Raw genomic sequence first — 21,030 nt, 5'->3', positions numbered from 1 at the left:
CCGCCGCTCCTCCGGCCGGCCCGCCGCCGCTCCTCCGGCCGGCCCGCCGCCGCTCCTCCGGCCGGCCCGCCGCCGCTCCACCGGTCGGCCCGCCGCCGCTTCACCGTCGGCTCGCTCCGGGCGTCACCGCTCACACCGGCTGGTCACCGCACAAGCCGGCCGGTCACCGCACACGCCGGTCGGCCACCGCTCACGCCGGTCGGCCACCGCTCACGCCAACCGTCACCGCTCACCGCGCCGCCCTGCGCCCGTCTTGGCGCTGCCGGCTGCGGTTTCCCGCGCTTTACTCGACGGGGGAGTCACGTGGTAGTGACGTCACACGCACGTCACCGCGCGCGCGCATGCGCACTCGTCCCGAACCGCCCGGCCGCGCGCCAGCTTCCCGCCGAAATTATCCGCTTGGGGACCAGGCACCTCAAACCGCATTGAGGCCCTCCCCGCCGCACCAATCGGCCAATCACACGCGCTGCCACAGCTGCGCGTCACCCCCGGCCGACCAATCAGCGTGCAGCACGCCGACGCATGCGCCACGCACACCACACTGCCGAGGCATCATGGCCGCCACAAATGGCGATCACATGGAAATCCTGCCACGACCACGGCCGCCGCGCGACAGACAGACTACCAGCAGCAGCGCGAAAATAAAAATACTAAGCAATACTAAGCACTAAGCATTCGTACTAAGCAACGCTTGCGCCCTCACCGTCCGTGGCCTGTCCGCCCTCGCTGACCACCGCGCACTGATCACCGGTCCGTTTCGCCATCACTCGCAATCACAGCTCCAAGGCTTCACCTTGATCTGATCCTCGTCGCCAATTTGATATAATGTGAGTTCTTTATTCCGCGTCTGCGATTGCGCGCCCACTTGGCGCACAGCCAAGCAAAACACATCCGCGCCCTGCGCGGGCCGGCGGCCGACTGCCGCACAACCGGCGACCGGTTTCCACCTAGCGGTCGCTAACTGAACTACGCGTAGCCCGGCTCACGATACAGCACCTTTAAAACCCTACATGGGCGGTTCTGAGGGCCATTGTCAGTTACCAGCGACCCTGACGGCTGACACAGGTGACTCGGAGGGTCCCAGCGGCGTCTGAGCGCACCATGCCAGTCTCTGAGAACCCCACAAGGCTCCTGAAGGCACCGGTGACCTCTTGATATCTTTTTGTCGGCCTATGAAGGGTCCGTTCCGTAACAGCAGTTCTGAGGGCCCCACGCGCGCCTGTGATGGCCCTAAACCAGTGTCTCTGAGAGCCCCCACAACGGCGCCTGTGAGGGCCGTCACCGGCGACTGCGAAGCCCCCACACCGGCGCCTCCAGTCCGAGGGCCCCACATTGCCATATCTGAGGGCCCCACACTAGTGCCTCTTAAGGCCCTATATCGGCGGCTCTGAGGGCCCAGCATCGTAGCTTCTGAAGGCCCCACTAGTGCGCATGTGACGGCCACCCTGCCACCGGTGACATTTGAAGGCCCCACACCGGCGACTCTGAGGGCCCCATCGGCGTCTGAGTCCGTTCCGGTCTCTAAAGACGACTCCACAGGATTTCTGAAGGTACCACCGGCCTCTGATGGCCCTTTGCCGGCCCCTGAGGGCCCGTCGCCGGTCTCTGGAGCCCCCTGCCGGCTTGTAAAGGGTACGCACCAGCAGCTCTAAGAGTCCGACACCCGTGTACGACGGACCCACACAAGTGTCTTTGCAATTTAACGTCTTTTTTCGCCCTTCTTCTTAAAACTAACTTTTCTTTTCTTTACATCTTTATTTCATGCCTTGTAAATTGCGTAATTGTTTTATTTTTTTGTAGTGAAAGACTGCAGAACAATTATTTTCCTCAAGCAGAGTTAGTGGGAGTTATTGAGGGACAAAATCATTGGGGGTGCCCGGAAAACCATTGGGGGTGCTCATTTGAGCATTGGGGGTGCTGCAGCACCCCCAAAAGTATACAAATCGACACCCATGCTAAAGAGTGTTTTGCCGGAATCGTTTAGTAGCAGAACTGACCGGAATATAAGTAGAATGCAACGGTTTGAATCGTTAATTTGTTGAAACGATTGTTCTCTGAGGAGACCACTGTGTAACTTTTGACCTGAGAATCACCAATTATAACGACAATGGTGGAAGCAGTACGCACTGTAGAGTGTAGGCAGCACTATATAGTTGGCACACTTACGCAAGCACACGACTTACGCAGTGGACATCTGCATCATGCATGTTAAGGTTTACTGGGAAGAGTGAGAAATTAGTCAGAATATAACTGACTAAGGAAAATAGGCGATATTTCCAATTGAGCTGGGGCGGAGAGGGGGAGGGGACGTATGGTCAGCTATGCCAATAATTCATTCTCGTTATGCAGCTGTGTAAAAGGGCGTCCGTTTTTTGGGTGAGACCTTCCCCATTGGCCATTTCCAAGCTAAATCGTGGTGGAGAGTCTGGAGACCTCAGCCTCGGTAGTCGGTACCCTGCGCGCTGCGCCACCTTGCGAAACATAAAGCAACAGTCCTGACATCTACAGGCGTTACTTTTCATGAAAGCGCGGATGTGTTCGCGCTTATGCGAAGAAAATTCTTCCGAGTATGGTTGATAATGAGATTAATTGTTGTCATTTATTTATTAATTCATTGGCAAAAGTACCCTAATAAATCGGTAAAGTAGCTTAAACTGTATCGTATTTCCTTGGGAAAAAATGACGAACTCATCCTAAGACATCCAGATTATTGGATGCGTTCGTCAGTTGTAAGTAGTTCAAGTTTTTGGAAAAATTTGCATGTGGAAAATCATAATATTTCAAAGATATGCCTATTTTCGAATAATTTATGCATTTATCAGCATTGAAAAATGATTGTAAAGCAAAAGTGCAAAAGATTATTGACAACTTATTTTCTCAAATCACAATTTACGAACGCACAAAACTCCAGCTTTTAATTTAGTGCGTGTGCGAATTGCGGTCAAGAAAAAAGATTTAAACTGTCTATATTCCTCTTGAAACAATGAAGAATGAATGAGAAAAACGTTGTTTTGAACAATTGTATATTTATTTTTTCTCAATTAAGCAAAAGTACAAAATTTTCAACTATTATTACATTTGCTCTCACAAAACCCATCACTTTTAAGCATGACGTCATGTCAGCCAAACTTACTAGCGCCATCTCTGGAGAGCATCTTTCGAAACCTCCAGACGATAGAGAGAGCCGCAATCAGGAGCTCAAAATCTATAAGCTGTGCAATTTTGAGCCAAATCTGAGGGGTCCGCGAATGTGCACGCGAATCTGAATGTGAATATAATGCAACTTTATGCACGTGTTTTCACCGGCGTCCGATTTTTCCATTTGAATTCAAATCACTGTGCCGAAATCGAAGCTGAGGATTTGGTGTGGGGTTTTATGGTCATTCTGTCGTGATATTAAAAGTAAGCAATAGTTTTCTGTTTCCTTCAGACTTGAGTCAGATTCAGACGCCATTTTAGCTGCAAACATAGGTATAAGCACAGTGTATATAAATATAAGGGATGCCGTATAAGGGGGTATAAGACATAAGTGCATAACAAATAACAATCAGTGGCGGCGGAACACCTTCAATGAAGGGGGTGCACTGCCGACTTTTAGTCCCTTTCTTTCCATGCAACACCCATAGGGCTAACATTAAAATGCCAAAGTCAAAGGGGGGCATCAGGCATGGTGCCTTGCCCTGGTGCCCCCCCCCCCCCCATTCTGCCACCTATGATAGGTAACAATGGCAATTTCCTTGAAAAGGCATTTCAGTTTCCAGTTGTGTTGGATGCATGATCTGTAACACCTATAACTTAGTTATTAAAACTAGCAACAGGCATAGTATTATGTCCACATGGAAGCTTCAGTAATGTTTTTTTTTTAAAATAAAATTGAGAGCATCATTTTCTAGATGAAAGAACTATATCACAAATTATCTGACTGAAGCATTTATCCCAGTTCTGTTCTATATTCAGAACTGATCAAATTTCAATTTTGGCTGTTTATTTTCAATTGTTTGATTTAATGTTGACCATAAAATCACAATTATCAAAAATACAAAGGAAATGTCTATTGGTGAAAAATGATATTTTACCTTTAACTCTGCAATCATTTACTGAACACTGATCTGATTGTGTCCATTGCAATGCTTCCTATCAGGTAACCAGCAGCTTGTGGATGATGATTTAATATAGCTCACACTATCACTTCAATGGTAGGTGTGTCCCATACTGGCTATTTATTTTTAAGTGCACATGAATGCATAGTACTTACATCATCCTGATTTAAACATAACATAACATGTATTCCATGTAACAGCAGGCCACTTGGGCCCAACGAGGTTACAGGTAGATGAACAAACACTGTATGTAAAACACGGTACAATTACACCATTTCATCGAACACTAGCCCACGCTGTTTATGATACAAGTCTAACTCATTTTTAAAATTACTTAAGGAGGAACTATTGATAACTCTAGGAGGTAAACCGTTCCAAGCTTCTATGACCCTACTGGTAAAAAAGGACTGTCTTAACTTGGTTCTGGAAAATTTCTTTACTAGTTTGCACCCATTTCCTCTCGTGGAATTTGTATTGAGTGTAAACATCTTCCCAAAATCTAACTTATCAATCCCTTTGTATATTTTAAAAAGTTCAATCAAATCCCCTCTTATCCTGCGGTAATGAAGTGAAAACATATTTAAGGAAGCCAGGCGTTCTCTGTAGCTCATTTCACCCAGCCCACGAACCATCTTTGTTGCCCTCCTCTGCACACGCTCCAAAAGTTTTATATCCTTTTTTAGAGACGAGTGGCATGCTTGTGCACAGTATTCAAGATGAGGCCGAACTAATGAACAATAGAGTCTTTTCATTACTTCTTTACTTTTATATGATACATCTTTATTTATAACCCCCAACATTTTTAAAGCCTTTTTTCGAGCTTGCACATAATGGCCACTGAACTTCAGATCATTTGTCACCAAAACACCCAGGTCCTTTTCTTCCCTCACAGTTGCCAACTTAGTTCCATTCAAATAATATGTATCGTTACTTTTTACTCCCAGATGAAGAACTTTGCATTTATCAGCATTAAATTCCATCTGCCATTCCTTGCTCCATTTTAAAAGAGCATCTAAGTCTGCCTGTAGTGCTCTTCTATCGTCATCTGAAGTAATATTTTTAGCTATCTTGATATCATCCGCGAATTTCCATATGTTACTTGTTAAGTCAGAGTCTATAAGATCTACAAAAATAATGAAAAGCAATGGTGCTAAAACAGTTCCCTGAGGCACACCACTCTTGACAGCTTTCCAGTCAGCTTGATGGCCATTTAGAATGACTCGCTGCCTGCGACCTACTAGCCAGGCCCCTATCCATTTGAGAAGAGGACCGTCTAAACCATGACGCTCTAATGTGATCAAGAGTCTTTTGTGTGGAACTTTATCGAATGCCTTGCTGAAGTCTAAATAAACTTGGACAGAAGAAGGTATTGCTTAAGTATGCAGGCTAAAAGAACATACGCAAATATTCATATTGCAGTAGTTTGCAGGCAGTCAAGTAGTACGGACAAAAGATCGCTAAAAAAGTAACCTAACCTGACTTTATCTAACTAGACCTAACCCATCCTAACCTTATCTAACTTAACCAAACCTAGCCTAACCCTTGGCCTAACCCAACCTAACCTAGCCTTTACTTTTTTGATCATGCTTCCTTTTTACCGGTATAGCCGGTCCCGTAGCTCAGTTGGTAGAGCGTTGGACTCCGCATAGTGAGAGCACGCGTTCCCCGGGTTCGAAGCGCGACGGGCGCTCGACATTTATGGGCCTCCTGACAGGTATGGCTGCGGTTGGTGGCAGGCCGTAGCCAGGCGAAGTCAGTGAGGGGACCGGCCGTGCGCGGCTATGTGCGCACGTTAAACTTTGGACTCTAAATTCTGCCATAGAACCGGAATTGCGCGATCGAAGGGTAGAGGGCAGGGTCACCGCAACAAGCTTCGCTTAGCGGTGGTTCTGTCCTTGTGAATCCTTCCTATCAAAAGGTTCGGACTAAATTTATAAAAAAAAAGATTATATTGTACCATCATTTGCGATGCATACTTTTGTCCTACGTACATTTATTTTGCCGTGCATTCACCATACGAACACTCGCGTTACGTATTTTTGTCCGTGACCCTATTTCCCTATCCAGTCTCCCCTTCCAAAATCCATGAAGCTGCCTTACAACAGCGTCGTCAAACGCAGTCGGTCTTTCAGCCAGATGGCAGGACTGGCGTCACGAGCTATGTCCTAGGTGTCACTTGTATCTTACTCAGATTCTGTGTTGAGACTAGTGATGTCAATTACGGAAAATCGTGATACCGATACCAAACCAAATACCAACAAAATCCATGAAGAAATACCGAAACCGAACCGACTTGGGAATATGAGGAAAATACCAACTTTTTACCAAATTTTCAGCCTCTTTTACATAAGTGAGGATTCATAATACCGACAAAATACCAAATGCACTCGCCTTGAAATACCAAATACCAAATTGGTATCGGTTTGGTATCGGTGTACCAAACATTTGGTTCCGATTGACATCTCTAGTTGAGACTGAGTGTTGTTTTCAGTCCGATACGCTGCGCGTTTTTCCTCCTTTATGCTCCGACATTATAAGGGGTGATCGGTAATGTTATACCTTTTTCAGAGTAGATATTTCTTTCAGCTTATGTTTGTAATGGCCAAATGTCCATTTTCCGCCTAAAATGGATTATTTTTCAACATGCCGTGGGGAAGTATTTTTGGGGCTGAGTTCAAAGTTTAATATTGGGGAAGGACATTAACCCTAAGCGAATATCGAATGTGATTCGGCACCCTACGGCCTACCCCGCACTGGTCGTTGAGTAAAATTGCTCATCTCATTGCCTCCACTTTCGTGGCTGTGTCCTCTCCCTCTCCTTTTCGGACTTCCGGTCGTCTCTCGCCAGCGGTGCCCATTCCGCCGCTCCCCTCCTCTCCCCGCCGACCCCTCTCGCCATGGGTGTCACCGGAAGGGCTATTCGGGAAGCTGCTGCCGCGTTCGCGCGGTCCCGTGACGGTGCGCGGGTCGTCGCCGGCAGGCGGCAGCACCGCCGGTCCGGGCGGCCGGCGCCGGTCCGCCAGTGTAACCGGCCGCGCTCTGCCGGCAGGATGGAGGTCTCTGAGCCGACCAACCACGCGGCGGCGGCCGCTGAGCGAGCCGAGCACCACGTCCACTTCAGCGAGACGGGCGAGGACGGCGACCAGCTGGAGCCCGTCCACAAGGTGGACGTGTGTGTGGAGGAGGACAAGATCGCCATCCACGCCGGCTTCCTGAAGGCGCTGCACCAGTACCGGGTGACGTGCCGCGTGCCGGTGCGCTGTCACGGCTGGACACCGACCGACATACCCAGTCTGCACTGGCGCGTGCAGACCACTCACGAGCTGCCCGACGGCGGCACCGAGCTGACGCTGCACGTGGTCGCCAGGAAGGAGAAACTGCTCAAGGAGAAGCTGGTGCTGACGGCGCCCGATGGCTCCGACTCGGTCACACTGGAGCTTAACGCCCGAGTTCTCGGTGAGTAGCTCGCGGTGACGACGGAGAGCTGTCGCCAACTGTGGGAGGGGAGTGGTCATTGTCCATTTGCATGCCTTAAAATATTTGGTCAGTGTTGCTTAGTGTTTGTGCTTAGGTATCGAACATCTCTTCTTTTCATCGTGGACTTTTCATAAATAGATGATAGTACACCCGATGCACAATGTTTCAGTATCTGTCGTCAACTATGGTGGTGTTTTATTGAAGGCTGGGTGGATTGTTGCAGGACATCGGTTTGGGGAAATTGGTGCATTTGTTATCTATTTTAAGTGCCTTATTTCCCCCATGTGTTTGGATGCAATTATCTCGTTCGATTGACCCGGGGCTCCCTGGGGTTGCCCTGGTGGCATTGTTATTCCCAATCCATATGCAGTAGAGAAGAAATGCAATGCAATTGAGACTAAAGCGGCCTTGGTGTGCCCTAAAGCTGCATTGGTTTATCGCGGGATGCTGCCAACCGGAACGGCGCTCTTTGTGAAAAATGGGCGCGTTTGTTATGCGTTCTAAGCTGGCGTCATGCGCTGCTTTTAATTAATCGGATGATATCAGTCATTTTAAACCGCTTTTTATAAATTTGGTCTGAACCTTTTGAATGGAAGGATTCACAGTGGCAGAGCCCCCGCTAAATAGAGCTTAGCGTCCATGATGTGATTAGGTACCGCTTTGTTGCCGTAATCACACCTTTGTTTGAGTAATGTTGCATGCACCAGACCCGGTTGCAATGAAACCAAAGTGCGGTGGCGTTAGTACCCGCCGGTATTCTGCAGCGAACAGAGTCTGGTCCGCACTCTGTTCGGCTTGTGCCGTACCGAGAGCTGCGGCCGTCACCCCCGCTCCCAGTCTCCACGGGGTATTACGGACACATCTGTCCGACACTGGCCGTCCGCTGCCGATCGGGCCGATTGGAGTGGGCCACCCGGCCTGCCAGTCAGTGGCCCGGCGCTGGCACGTCTTCCCACACAGCGACAGCGCTCACCCCGCTCCCAGACGCTGATCGGCATTCAACGGGCGTCCCCGCCGCCTGCTGAGCGCGCCCGGCGCAATCATCTCCCGGCAAATATGGTGTGGCTAACGCCGGCCGGACGGCCACCTGTTGCTGTGTCCAATGGCCCCCGCCCCGGCATACGTAGTGGCAGGCAGACCATGTTTTGCCTGGTTTCAATCAGCACGTCATGTATTTTCTTAGTCGAGTCAACATGATTGATGGTCCGCAGTAGAGTGCAACTGCTGTCACCTGTTGACATCACCAGCCCATTACGCTAATGACCTAGCGAGCGGTGTGGTCAGGCTGAAGTGTCCCTGACCCACCCGTCGTGCGGGCTGACACGCCGTTACCGCTGTGCTCGGTCCATGCACCGCCGTGTGTCTGGCTGGCCTTTACAGCGAGCAGTGACGGCCAACGATCCGACCGAGCAGCCGCCCGACAGGCATTTCCTCGGCCAGACAGGAAAATCTCTCACTTGCGTCGCCGGAGTTGCCCAGCCGGCAGCTGAGCGCTGGGGAATGTCGGGTCCAGTTCTGTCTCGCGTTGGAGTTCGGGGCCATGCTGTCCGTCCTACCGGTTGCTGTTCATTCCTCCTGAAGTTGCCTGTCAGAGAATGTCGTGTCCGGTTGGATTGTAGCGCTGTTAAAACGTCGGTGTTTTCCGGCTCATTGTCCCCGGGCGCTGAGTCAGCTGTCATCCGGTGGATTGGCTCACTTCGCGTGCAGTTAAAACGTCAAACTTTCAGCAGTGAGTTGTATGGCACATCGGCCGACCGTGGTGTCGATTTTTCCGCCATTGTGATGGCTCCCGTCAGCCCGTGATGTTTGCTCTGAGCACGTCGACCGTGACCACGATGGCCGGTCTCGGTCACTGTCGCCACGGCCGGCGATAGCGCGACGGTCGTTTATTTCTCCGCTCATCCGTATGTATTGATCGAGTTGGTATCTAACTGTCCGGGTGGCAGCCGAGCCATTGACCCCTGCCACACTGCTAGATGCGGCCGTTTAGAGAGAGGGTGTTTGTGGCCCGGCCGTCTGGCCCTCAGCCAAACAGGATCTGTTTAGTAGGGGCATCAGCCGGTCAGAATCACCCGCTGTTTAGATACATGGTGCCGATTTATTGGCAGCTAAAGGGAGATTCGACATAATCTGGCGGCGAATTCACAGCTGTGTTGCGGGAGAGATGAGGTGTCTGGAGGTGAGGTGATATGCCTCACGAAACGCCCGCTGTGTTAGTTTGCCGTCCCCACCGGGGAACTGTATTATCATCCGCCTGTCTTGTGCCGTGACGAATGGCTGAGGGAAGCACAAGACTATCCCGAGGGGGCAGTATGTTTGCCCTGAATGCCAGGTGTCGCGGAGCAGCTGCTCGCGCAGGCTGGAGGGCCTTGTCAGTTGGCTCCGCGCCGCGTTTGCTCGTGGCTGCATGTGTTTGTAGCACTCCTCAGACTCACAGGATGTAGCTCTTTTCGTGGATGCGATGTTGGATTGTTGTCAGTCGTTGATTTTTAACTGTATGATTTCGAGGAAGAAATTGCAAAATGATTGTCTCCTACGAGCTGTTCCAGATATGTCCTGTTCCCAGTAACGGGAAATATTTATTTCAGCTGCAAAGTTTGACACTTCCCGGGACTTGGCCACAAAATTATTTGTGGTTTAAAATGCTGGAGGCATTTGTAATAGCTTGGGTTGGCTATTTTAATTATATTTGTTGATAATCTGCTGGCGTTTTAGCATGCAAGTCATGCAACTAAGCTTTTCTATTTACTTCGATATACGGATCATGTCATTTTGATAGTTGAATTATGTGCTTAGAAATATAATCATTACGCAAACCGTTTTGTTTTTTAGCCATCAGATTCTCGAGGCAGGTTGATGACTATGCGATTGTTATTAAAGCTATTGTTGAACGGTTGAGATCCTGAGGTTGACGAGGGAAAAAACTGACGGCGTTGCTGATCGTCAGAAGGATAACGTCACTCCACGTTTCATTGCTGTCACTTGGCCGCCGGTCTGACTTGGCGAGGCAAATAGCTGGTGGCAACAGCGCCAACAGCGGACGTGTTTTAATGTTTGTGTATTGCAATATAAACCGTTCATCTTGTGGTGTAAAATGATCATTGTCTTGGCGAATAGTTAAAAGGGTGAGACCACTCCTGGAATTTGACAACATCCGGTAACCGAGACTTGGGCTTTGGAAGTCTCTCACCTTAGTAAGGCTTGCAGGGCGCCTTATAGTGGACTATAGTGATGCACAATTTCTGCCCCGCATCGCTTTTATATAGTTACTCTTACTTGTAAACCATGTGTTTAAACTCATGTGTATACTGCCGGTATGCGGGGTTCCGTGCTACACCTAGCCGACTGCTGCTGGCGCTGTGCGGTCACCTTGCACCGCAGGTGATCAGGTGACTTCCCATCCTCATCTGACCCGTGTCTGTCTCCCGGGTCATAAAGTGCGGACGTGACCGCCGGCCGGCCGTCGTAGCACCTGTCCGCTGATCGCGGACTGTCCAGACGGGCCCGTCCCCGTCCGATGGTGGGACAGACAGGTCGTCTTATCACCCTGTCTCACAGCCGTCATTTGCGAGCGGTGCGGTGTGTTGCAGCGGGTCGGAGCCCGCCCTTGCCGGGAATACCGGCTCTCCCTGCTCCTCTGTTTTGAGGAGCCGCTGATATGCAGTGTAGTGGGCGGAGGCGTACCGTCTGAGGACTCACCCGTGACGCTCGGCTAACGCCGCACCTGGCTGTTGTGTGAAGCGATAGCGGAGGTGTAGAATGCTCCGGTGACGAGAGAACAAACACGGACAGGTGAAAGGTGCTGCTCGCATGGTTGCACAGTCTTATCTTATCGTCTCGGAATTTTGTGGGCAACCACAAAGGTCTTGTTGTGAGCCATCGATAAGAGACAAAGCAAGAGGTGCAAAATTTCCAGAGTTCTGCAGCCCAGCTGTGGGCTTGCGCTTGAAAGTGTGCTGTGCTTAGCTCGGAAAATACCGCGCCTGGCCTGGAGTCGAGCAGGATATCGTGCAGCGAAGCTCATCCTCACTCGCGTCATTACTTACGTAATTACTTTGCCCCCACTGATCCCGCATAAGCTAGGCCTGCCTGAACTCCAGCCACATCATAGCCGTGCCGTGCCTGGCTTGGAGACCGGCGTCGGGCGCGACAAGACCTAAACATTTGCAACCGGAGTAGCGTCCCGGCAGCCCATGTGGTCTGGTCGTAAGAGCGTCACAAACATACGTAGTGAGAATGGAGAGGACTGGGGCCATTTCACTGATCCTTACGACCCGTTCTGTGGCAGAAGTGCGCTATTCGCCACGGTTGGCGTGACGTCATGAAGCAACAGCGGCAGCGGCTCTGAGTCGGTCTGAGCGGTCATATAGAACACTGAAGTACATTATTCAGCGGTCATATAGACCACTCAAGCTAAAAATATAACGTCGAGCCACTGAAGTGGTATTATTGGCCACCGGTTGGAGCTGTAGTGTCAGACCAGGCGTGATATCGTGTTGATGTTCGCCTTTGTTGATCAACTATTTTGCCATAGATGAGTTATATTTTACGGATATTTTTCGTTTTATTTTCGCTATCTTGCCTCGGGCCTAATGGAACTTTGCCGTTCCATCTTTCTTGCCTGTCTGCATACAAAAGTCAGCTTATTTTGTCTCATGTGAAGTGGGATTGTTGAAAAAGGTTGTTCTCTCGTATAATTCTTCACTTCCAACAACAGTGGTGACATTTTCATACTTAGTATTCACCTTTGGAGACCTCTGAATCACCCAGAGATATAACGGCTGTCAGAAATGCAAGGCAGCTGGAGCTCTGCCAGACTGATGGCCCGGTAACACCGCATATAAGCCGTGCTCGTCTCTCCCTGATGCGTCCATATGGGGACCAGCAGGTGCGGCTGTCCGGAGTTGTATGGTCGCTGCCATAAAGCCCCGGCACTGCCCCGGCCATCAATCATGGGTGCCGATCGGCCGCGTGCGCCGCGCGTCTGGGGACCACGGGGACCAGATGGTTCCAGTGGGCGGGGAGAGGCCAGAGACCGCTGCACCGTGTCACCATGCACCCCCCCCCCCCGCGTTGGGCTGTTTGGAATTCCTTCATCGCGTGCCGGCTGTCTGCCGTGTGCGGGCCACGCCGCTGAGGGCGGCCACTGTTCGACTCCAGACCGCCGCCGGGTGTGCCTGCTGTCTCGCCGCTCTGTGGGGTCTGTTATGATGCAGCCCAGCCTGCGCCGGGGGCGGGGGCGGAGGTGGCCGATCAGTGCCCCCCCCCCCCCCCGGGGCGGGGCGGGGGCTGTCGCTCTGTCCCGACACGGATGTGAGACATCGCCAGCCACTGACGCGCCTCATTGGTCGCTCCGCGGAACTGGTCTGGGAGCCGCCGGCGGGCGGAACGGCCGTCAGCTTGATGGCAGCTCTATAGGCTGTGTGATTGAACAGATGCCGCCCGGCTGAGTTATACAGTATCGCACCATAGCAGACGGCGGCCCTCCTGCATCGCGATAGGATAGGCCGTCATTCGGTAAACAGGCGGCAGTGGCGGCAGATATGTTTTTGCTCATTTCTGAAACCCGAAAAAATAGGAGACATTTTAACATCCGCGGGGATCCGGGCTGAGATATCGTGATGTCGAGCACACCGATCTGTTGTCATTGTGTCTTATCGCGGCGGCAGTGCAAACACCGGTAAAAACCGTAATCAGCGCGGGCCCGGTCAATATCTGGTTGGGCTTAAAATCAGACCTTCGTACCATAAGGCTTGCACAGTGTGCTTCATTTGTCCCTAAAATTGGGCTCTAAATAGGTTTTGACAATGCCAGATTTTATACGAATCTCTTCTTAAGTGATCCCTTCGAATAATCTCATCCATCCTATCTCATCCTATCATCGGTTTAAACTTGTTTTCAAATAGGTTAAACCTCTTTCAAAAGTCGAAGAATCATTATGAAACATTAGGTTTTGAAATTGATAGAAATATGTTTGATTTGGAAAAATGATGATTGATGAAGCTTATGTGAAATGTGGATATATCAATATGTCATTTTCTGAAATAAAAACATTCATTTTTCCGGGGGCCAGTGCACATTACAAGTCCCATTACAAATCTGGATGTTGCAGCTTCCCAACAATATCACTTCACACTGATATTTGCCATCAGGGATGATGAAACATCTTCGCACGAAAGCTGCGCTGAAGCCTGAAGGAAATAAGGCAAAATTCTATGCGATATTAGAAAGGTGTTCGAACATTATATGCTTGATGGCCCTTTCCGTAGGACATCTGTCACATTCGACCTTGTCTAAGCCAATAAACATTCCAAATCCCTCTATGCCAGCTTATCAAGATTGTTCGGTTCCGTGGGCCATTTTTCAGGATGGGCTGGATGCCATTTTGCCCGGGGGCTGTCCCGCAGGTCATCCGTTTCCATGAGTCCATGTATTTCGTCTCCATTTCGACGGGAATGAGCCGTGCGCATGCTGACTGCGGAACGCTGCCCTCGTGGTGGTCTGTGTGCACTGTTTGATCTCAGTCCATGAGGGTTCTACGTCATTGCTATTGGCATGGAAAGTCCGTTCGGCACACGTCTTGCTCAACCAGCGAGCGTGTCAAATGTAACGTGTCGAAATGGTGCCTCTGCGGGCACTGCGTAGGCGTACAGGTCCAGATGGTGATTGTTATGCAAGGTTGAGAACCGTCTTGGCAGTCTCGCTAATGTTACACTTTGTAAACACTGCTGTGTTCTTGAACCTGGTAGGTATCGGCAATGATGTCAAATTATGTTGCGCCAATAGCGCCACATGGGTAGAACGACTGATTCTTATACCTATATCGTACAACTTTAAATATCGCGTATCCGTTGTTTCGATTTGGGAATATGGCCGAAATTAAAGAACATCGGTTCGATAAAAATGAACTTAGATTGGGTTTTCCTTCAGTACAGGTATCTCTTTGTCGGAAAATGTATATGTGAACGTCTGTCAAGTTGTCAGGTCATAGCAAGACCGCGCATTCCTGGTATGGGACTTAATCCGCTTCCACGCTACCTGATTTTAGCGGAGCTACTTTATTGCTGGTTTTTCTAGTGAGTCAGAGCAGCGGTGATTAGTGCGAGGAATTATCGTTCTTTGTTCGAGACGTTTTTGTTAGATACATGACTTAGATTGCGGGCGTCGGCCGTTGTTCACCTTCAGCAGGATGTGCAAACCGCGGATATCTCTGTTCATGCATGTGTGATTCAGGCAGCTCTGCTGTCTGTAGGTGGGAGATTTTACATACATAAACCGATGTCAGCCATGCGATGGTACTTACATTGCCCCTGCCACCTGGCAGCGTGGCTTCTTACTTGGATTCAATTGGTAACTACCTATATTTTGATTAGAAATCACATCCATGTCAGATACATTTGTAACGGTTCCCATTGAAAATGTGCTTAATTTAATATTATCTTTTCCCACTTTTTACATGGCAATACAAGAACGACCTAGTATTACCCGAAAATGTAAGAGCCATACCTACCCGAGTCAATTGTACCCAATAAAGACAAAAGTTTACGGCTCATAGGAAAAAAGAATGTGTTCCGGGAAGTTCAGCATTATGCTTTTAGAAACTTTTGCTGTTGAAACTTAATCAAAAGTCTCCTAGAAATGGTCATCAGCTCGGTTGCCCTCCATTTGTGAGAAGAAATCTCCAAGATAGGCCTACGGCGTGCAGACCACCGAGCTAAGGTACTGCTCGGTGACCAGAGAACCATCAATATTGCACTAAAACATGCCGAATAAAAACATATAAATGTGCCGATTGATAAGTCAATATTGCAATTTGAAATGGATGCTTTTTAGTCGCTGTCATTGGGCTCGTTTTTATAGTTGAACGAGTTAATCTCGATAAATAATGCATCTCTAAACGATAACCTGAAAAGCTCCTTGATATGAACCGTCACTGTGAATCTAGTCCAGTTTTTCCTTGTGTACGGGGCTGGCACGCTCGATATCGGCCGGATGCATCTTATCGGCACGGTCGATTGTGAACTTGAATTGACTCGGACACCATTCCGGTTCTGGGATTAGTCTGCACCGTAGGCCGCTCGGAGGGCACTCGGGGCGCCCGACCGGCCTGAAGATAGCAAAGACACTCAGCTGTAAGCCGTGCATTGTCAGAGAAATGACGGCTCCGGATATGCCACATTCCGTCCGGCTGCGGCCCAAGATATGTGACGCGTCTATTCTTAGTCGAAAATTGGGGAGCATTGTAACTTATTTATAGCGTCGGCCGCGTCGGCGGAATGGAATCTCACGTCGGCGAGGAATTTGTGAGGGTACTCTGATTGCTTGTCATAGCGCTTTAGTTCTGTCCATTGATTGCAATACTGACACTTGGTTTTCTTCTTCTGCAGGCAAAAATACGGGCACGCCGTTTTTACGAGACGGTGTCCATCTAGAAGGCGTAATAAAGGATGACGACGCGTCCGAGTCGTCCGACTGGCGCGGGTTTGACTGAGCGGCGCCGGCAGTGAGCAGTGCCGCTGCTCGTCGCTCGCTCTCAGGGCCGCTGCTGCGGTGCACGCCACCGCTGGGGCCGCTGCTGCGGTGCACGCCCGCCGTGCAGGGGCGAACCGGTCGGCGCGCCGCCGGCGCCAGGCGGACGGACAGAACGGTGCGCCGGTGCCGCGCGGCGCGCGGGACTGCTGACAGAGCTTGGACCTGGATCGACGGCCGGGCCGTGTGCGGACGCGAGTGTGACTGACCGATGTTGTACAGTGTGACCAGCGTGCCGTCTGCCGTGTGCGTGCTCGCCGTGCATTGAGTCGCTAGTTGTTAAGCCATTCCAGTACAAATGCACGCACTGTTCTGCCGCGCTCATATTATCTGTTGACCGTGTGCGGGCGGAGCGTGTAGCGGTGGGTGAGCTGGGACCAGTGTTCCCCTTCTCCGGGTCGCCGCCACTCGGCTGACGTAGGGCCGTGCCGTGGCCGCGCCTCCTGGCACGCCCTCGGCCTGCCGTGCCGGACAGTGGGCCGGTCTGACAGCCGGCTGGGCCGGGGCCTCGTGTCGGGCCGCGCCAGAGCGTCCCATCCCCGCCGTGAAGTGACGTCGCTCTTCCCGGCCGCACGCCAGCGACTGCCTAATAAACTGAGTTGGAGACGGTGCACGAGTTTACTGGGCAGAGCCGGACCTCGGGGGCGGGGGTGGGGTTACGATCCGAGTCCGCCGGTCGTCCTGGGAGCGCTCGTAGACGTGGCAAAGGCCGATTGGCCCGCCAGGAGGCCGGTCGCCGGCTGCCAGCGCCTCTGACGTCTGGCCTGTTTTGATAAGCATATTGAGCAAGTGTCGAGCGGCTGCCAGGCAGTCGTGCCTCGTGTCCGTCTGGGGGGCGGAGTGGGGAGGGGTGCCCCGGGCGGTGGTGATTCCACTAATGCTTGTGACGCCCGCCCCTGCCCCGCGTTGTATCCGTGCCAACATGACGGGCGGTCTGGCGAGCCGGTTTTTGCCGCCAGCTCACTGATTTGCTGCGGCAGGCGGCGAACCGGCCCGAATAATTATCCAATGCAGCGGAGCACGGTGCCAAGCCTTCATTTGGCCGCGTGGGGTAGCTCTGAGGAATGTATGTAATTACTCTACAGAGGCGACGGTGGCGGTAGGGGTATCCCGGCCTGCCGACAAACCCGTCAGCGGGGTTCTGGGAACGCTCGCCGGCGAGCCGTGGGCTGCCCGACTCGCCCACCGACGAAGTCTGGGACTGCCCGGCTCGCTTGCCGACAAAATCTCGAACCTCACGGCTCACCAGACGGCAAAGTTCGGGGCTGCCATCTCGCACGCTGGCAAAATCCCCAGCCTGCGCGGCTCATTCAGCACTCTATCGTCGCCCCCAGGCAGCCCCCGCTTGCCATCGTCGGGAGGACGCTGTGACCCGGTTTTCAGGAGTCGATGCGTCCAACGCAAACAGCGTCTATTCGCGGGCCGGCCTCTGACGTTAGGGTCACTACATATATGATGCCGCCCAACTACCCCCCGTCCTCCCACTGCTAGCTGAGAGTGAGAGGGAGAGAGAAGGAGAGAGAGGGGCAGATAGACAAATGGACAGACAGGGAAAGAGAGAGACAGACAGGCAGACAGATGGACAGACAGGGAAAGAGAGAGACAGAGGTAGGCAGACTGACAAATAGAGGCCAGAGAGAGAGAGAGAGAGAGAGAGAGAGAGAGAGGAAGACAGACAGACAGACAGACTATACAGAAGGTAGGACAACAACGGCACCTTGCTGTTTGTGCTACATTTGGTTTAATACCTACCAGTAAAACGCCTTTTGGGCGAAGAACGAGCGAGCGAGATAGTGAGCCCTGCACGTGCGGAAGGGCGAGAGGGTACTTCTAACGGGCTTGTGCAAAGCACCCTTCTAACCGGTCGCTAGTGGTGTGCCAAATTTGAACGCAATCGGCCCAGCCGTTCCTGAGATCTGGAAGCGGCATTCTGCACGTGCGCACGTGCAAACGGGGTCCAAACTGACTTTTGCACGGCACCCTACTAACCGGTCCCCAACCGTGTACCAAATTTGAGCGCAATCAGCCCAGCCGTTCTCGAGATCTGGAAACGCCCCCTGCACGTGCGCACGTGCGGTAGCACCCTAGCCGCTACGGGGGACCATCAAAGCGTCCAAAACCGCAGCATCCAAAGTACGCAACATCCAAAACCGCAGCGTCCAAAGTACGCAACGTCCAAAATACGTCCAAAATCGGGTATATAGGGAGCATTCACAACGTCCAAAACCGAAACATCCAAAACCGAAACGGGTCCGTATCAAAGCGTCCAAAACCGCAGCACCCAAAGTACGCAACATCCAAAACCGCAGCGTCCAAAGTACGCAACGTCCAAAATACGTCCAAAATCGGGTTCATAGGGGGCATTCACAAAGTCCAAAACCGAAACATCCAAAACCGCAACGTCCAAAAACGTATCATCCAAAAAACGCAACATCCAAAGACGTAACATCCAAAGTACGTAACCTCCAAAACCACAACGTCCAAGACCACGACATCCAAGGCACGCAGCATCCAAAACCAACCTAACCTAACTTTACCTAACCTAACCTAACCTAACCTAACCTACTGATTTTTGCCTATCCCTAACCTAACCTAACCTAACCTAACCTAACCTAACCTAACCTACTGATTTTTGCCTACCGGGGATAAGGAAACCTAACCTAACCTAACCTAACCTAACCTAACCTACTGATTTATGCCTACCGGGGATAAGGAAACCTAACCAAACCTAACCTAACCTAACCTAACCTAGCCTAACCTAACCTAACCAAACGGTTTTGGATGTTGCGTACTTTGGATGTTGCGTACTTTGGATGTTGCGTACTTTGGATGATGCGTCCTTGGATGATACGTTTTGGATGTTGCGGTTTTGGATGTTTCGGTTTTGGACGTTGTGAATGCTCCCTATATACCCGATTTTGGACGTATTTTGGACGTTGCGTACTTTGGACGCTGCGGTTTTGGATGTTGCGTACTTTGGATGCTGCGGTTTTGGACGCTTTGATGGTCCCCCAACCGAAACATCCAAAACGTACCATCTAAAAACGCAACATCCAAGGACGCATCATCCAAAGTACGCAACATCCAAAGTACGCAACATCCAAAGTACGTAACATCCAAAGTACGCAACATCCAAAACCGTTAGGTTAGGTTAGGTTAGGCTAGGTTAGGTTAGGTTAGGTTTCCTTATGCCTGGTAGGCATAAATCAGTAGGTTGGGTTAGGTTAGGTTAGGTTAGGTTAGGTTAGGTTAGGTTAGGAGGTTAGGTTAGGTTAGGTTAGGTTAGGTTAGGTTAGGTTAGGTTGGGTTTCCTTATCCCCGGTAGGCAAAAATCAGTAGGTTAGGTTAGGTTAGGTTGGGTTAGGGATAGGCAAAAATCAGTAGGTTAGGTTAGGCTCGGTTAGGTTAGGTTAGGTTAGGTTAGGTTAGGTTGGTTTTGGATGTTGCGTGCCTTGGATGTCGTGGTCTTGGACGTTGTGGTTTTGGAGGTTACGTACTTTGGATGTTGCGTCTTTGGATGTTGCGTTTTTTGGATGATACGTTTTGGACGGTGCGGTTTTGGATGTTTCGGTTTTTGACTTTGTGAATGTCCCCTATAAGCCCGATTTTGGACGTATTTTGGACGTTGCGTACTTTGGACGCTGCGGTTTTGGATGTTGCGTACTTTGGATGCTGCGGTTTTGGACGCTTTGATAAGCCGCTACACATGGGAATGCATTGCCTGGTGGGTGCCAACCTGTATGCCAAGTTTCAGCGAAATCGCCCCAGTAATTACCGAGTTATTAAAATGGGAACAAATTTGACACCTCTCATTGTTGTATTTTGCACGTGCACTGGGGGTGACCCACATGCATCGGCAGTATCCTATTTTTGGTAGAAGGGATGCTACTACCCTACAAAAATTACCGCAAGTCAATCGCCCAAGCGGCTGCTGAGATATGAGCCTCTCAAAATCACTACTTTTGCAAAACAGCTTGAACACCCTTGACTTTTCACGTGGCACGTGCCACGACGGTCACTGAGGTGTATCAAAAGTAGTCAATTACGGGGTAGAAGGGATGGGGCTACCCAGCAAAAAAGACCGCAGGCCAATCGGTCCAGCGGTTGCTGAGATATAAGCCTCTCAAAAGCGTTACAGGCCGGGCCGGGCCGGGCCGGGCCGGGCCGGGCCGGGCCGGGCCGCTCATACTGAGATTTTTCCGTTATATTGAAAAGACTCGCTTCGCTCGCTGCGCTCGCTCGCTCGTAATTACCTACCGTAGATAAATTACACCTCAAGCTATTACAAACTCGTCACAAGTCCTTTTGGGTTTACATAAGACCTGCGGTGCTCTGTAAGTGTAAACACCAGATGCTTTTCCACTCATCAAAAGTAGGCATTTTAGTTATTCTACAAACGGTTGATTAATGTAAGACGGAATCGAATATATTTTTGGACCGTCTAGGGTTTCACTTATGATGTCATTGACCAGTGAGCTGACTTGACCTGACCATGCCGCTGACCTCATAAGATTCGGCTTGAATCAAAGGTCAGGTAGGTACGCGAACTTTCAGCGAGCTTCGCAATCGCGTTCCGATCAATCGAGAGAAATCGTCGGGGATGGCACCAGTCGAGTCTTCCTTCCTTCGTCGAGTCTTCCTTCCTTCCCTCCCCGTTGGCCGTTCCCCTTCGACCGGGGAGGTTTAATTTCGAGCCATGACATTGTTGGATAACTGGCAGTTCCAGGGCTATGGAAATTCACACATTACCGCGTCAAAGTTAACTCTACATAATTATGTGCATGGGATCGGGATATGGTACGGGCTACGACCTGCAATCCGCAGACCGGCTAGATTTGCAATCCGCTTGGTGCCGGAGCGGGCTGGCCCAGTCCAGTTACCTGCACGGTCCGCACCGCGGGCCGTCACCGGGCGATCCCATCAC

At 50.9% G+C, this 21,030-nt stretch overlaps 1 protein-coding gene across 7 annotated transcripts; it reads left to right on the top strand.

Moving 5' to 3' along the window:
• Positions 1-3,122: 3,122 nt before the first annotated feature.
• Positions 3,123-16,716, top strand: LOC122382230 (UPF0687 protein C20orf27 homolog). 7 transcript variants are annotated; one of them, XM_043367295.1, is made up of 3 exons: positions 3,123-3,402; positions 7,150-7,556; positions 15,965-16,716. In XM_043367295.1, exons 2-3 carry the CDS (start codon positions 7,151-7,153, stop codon positions 16,066-16,068), a joined length of 510 nt encoding a protein of 169 aa, XP_043223230.1. In that variant the 5' UTR covers positions 3,123-3,402; position 7,150; the 3' UTR covers positions 16,069-16,716. The 7 variants fall into 7 exon arrangements, with proteins under 7 accessions (XP_043223230.1, XP_043223234.1, XP_043223235.1 ...); XM_043367299.1 differs by having other exon boundaries at positions 3,135-3,268; XM_043367300.1 differs by having other exon boundaries at positions 3,169-3,240.
• Positions 16,717-21,030: the final 4,314 nt, after the last annotated feature.

Source organism: Amphibalanus amphitrite, unplaced genomic scaffold (assembly GCF_019059575.1).
Source record: "Amphibalanus amphitrite isolate SeventyFive unplaced genomic scaffold, NRLGWU_Aamphi_draft 000135F_arrow, whole genome shotgun sequence".
In the NCBI taxonomy this organism is placed as follows: Eukaryota; Metazoa; Arthropoda; class Thecostraca; order Balanomorpha; family Balanidae; genus Amphibalanus; species Amphibalanus amphitrite.
The sequence above is the reverse complement of the archived record's forward strand: the minus strand, read 5'-3'. Positions and strand labels throughout refer to the sequence as shown.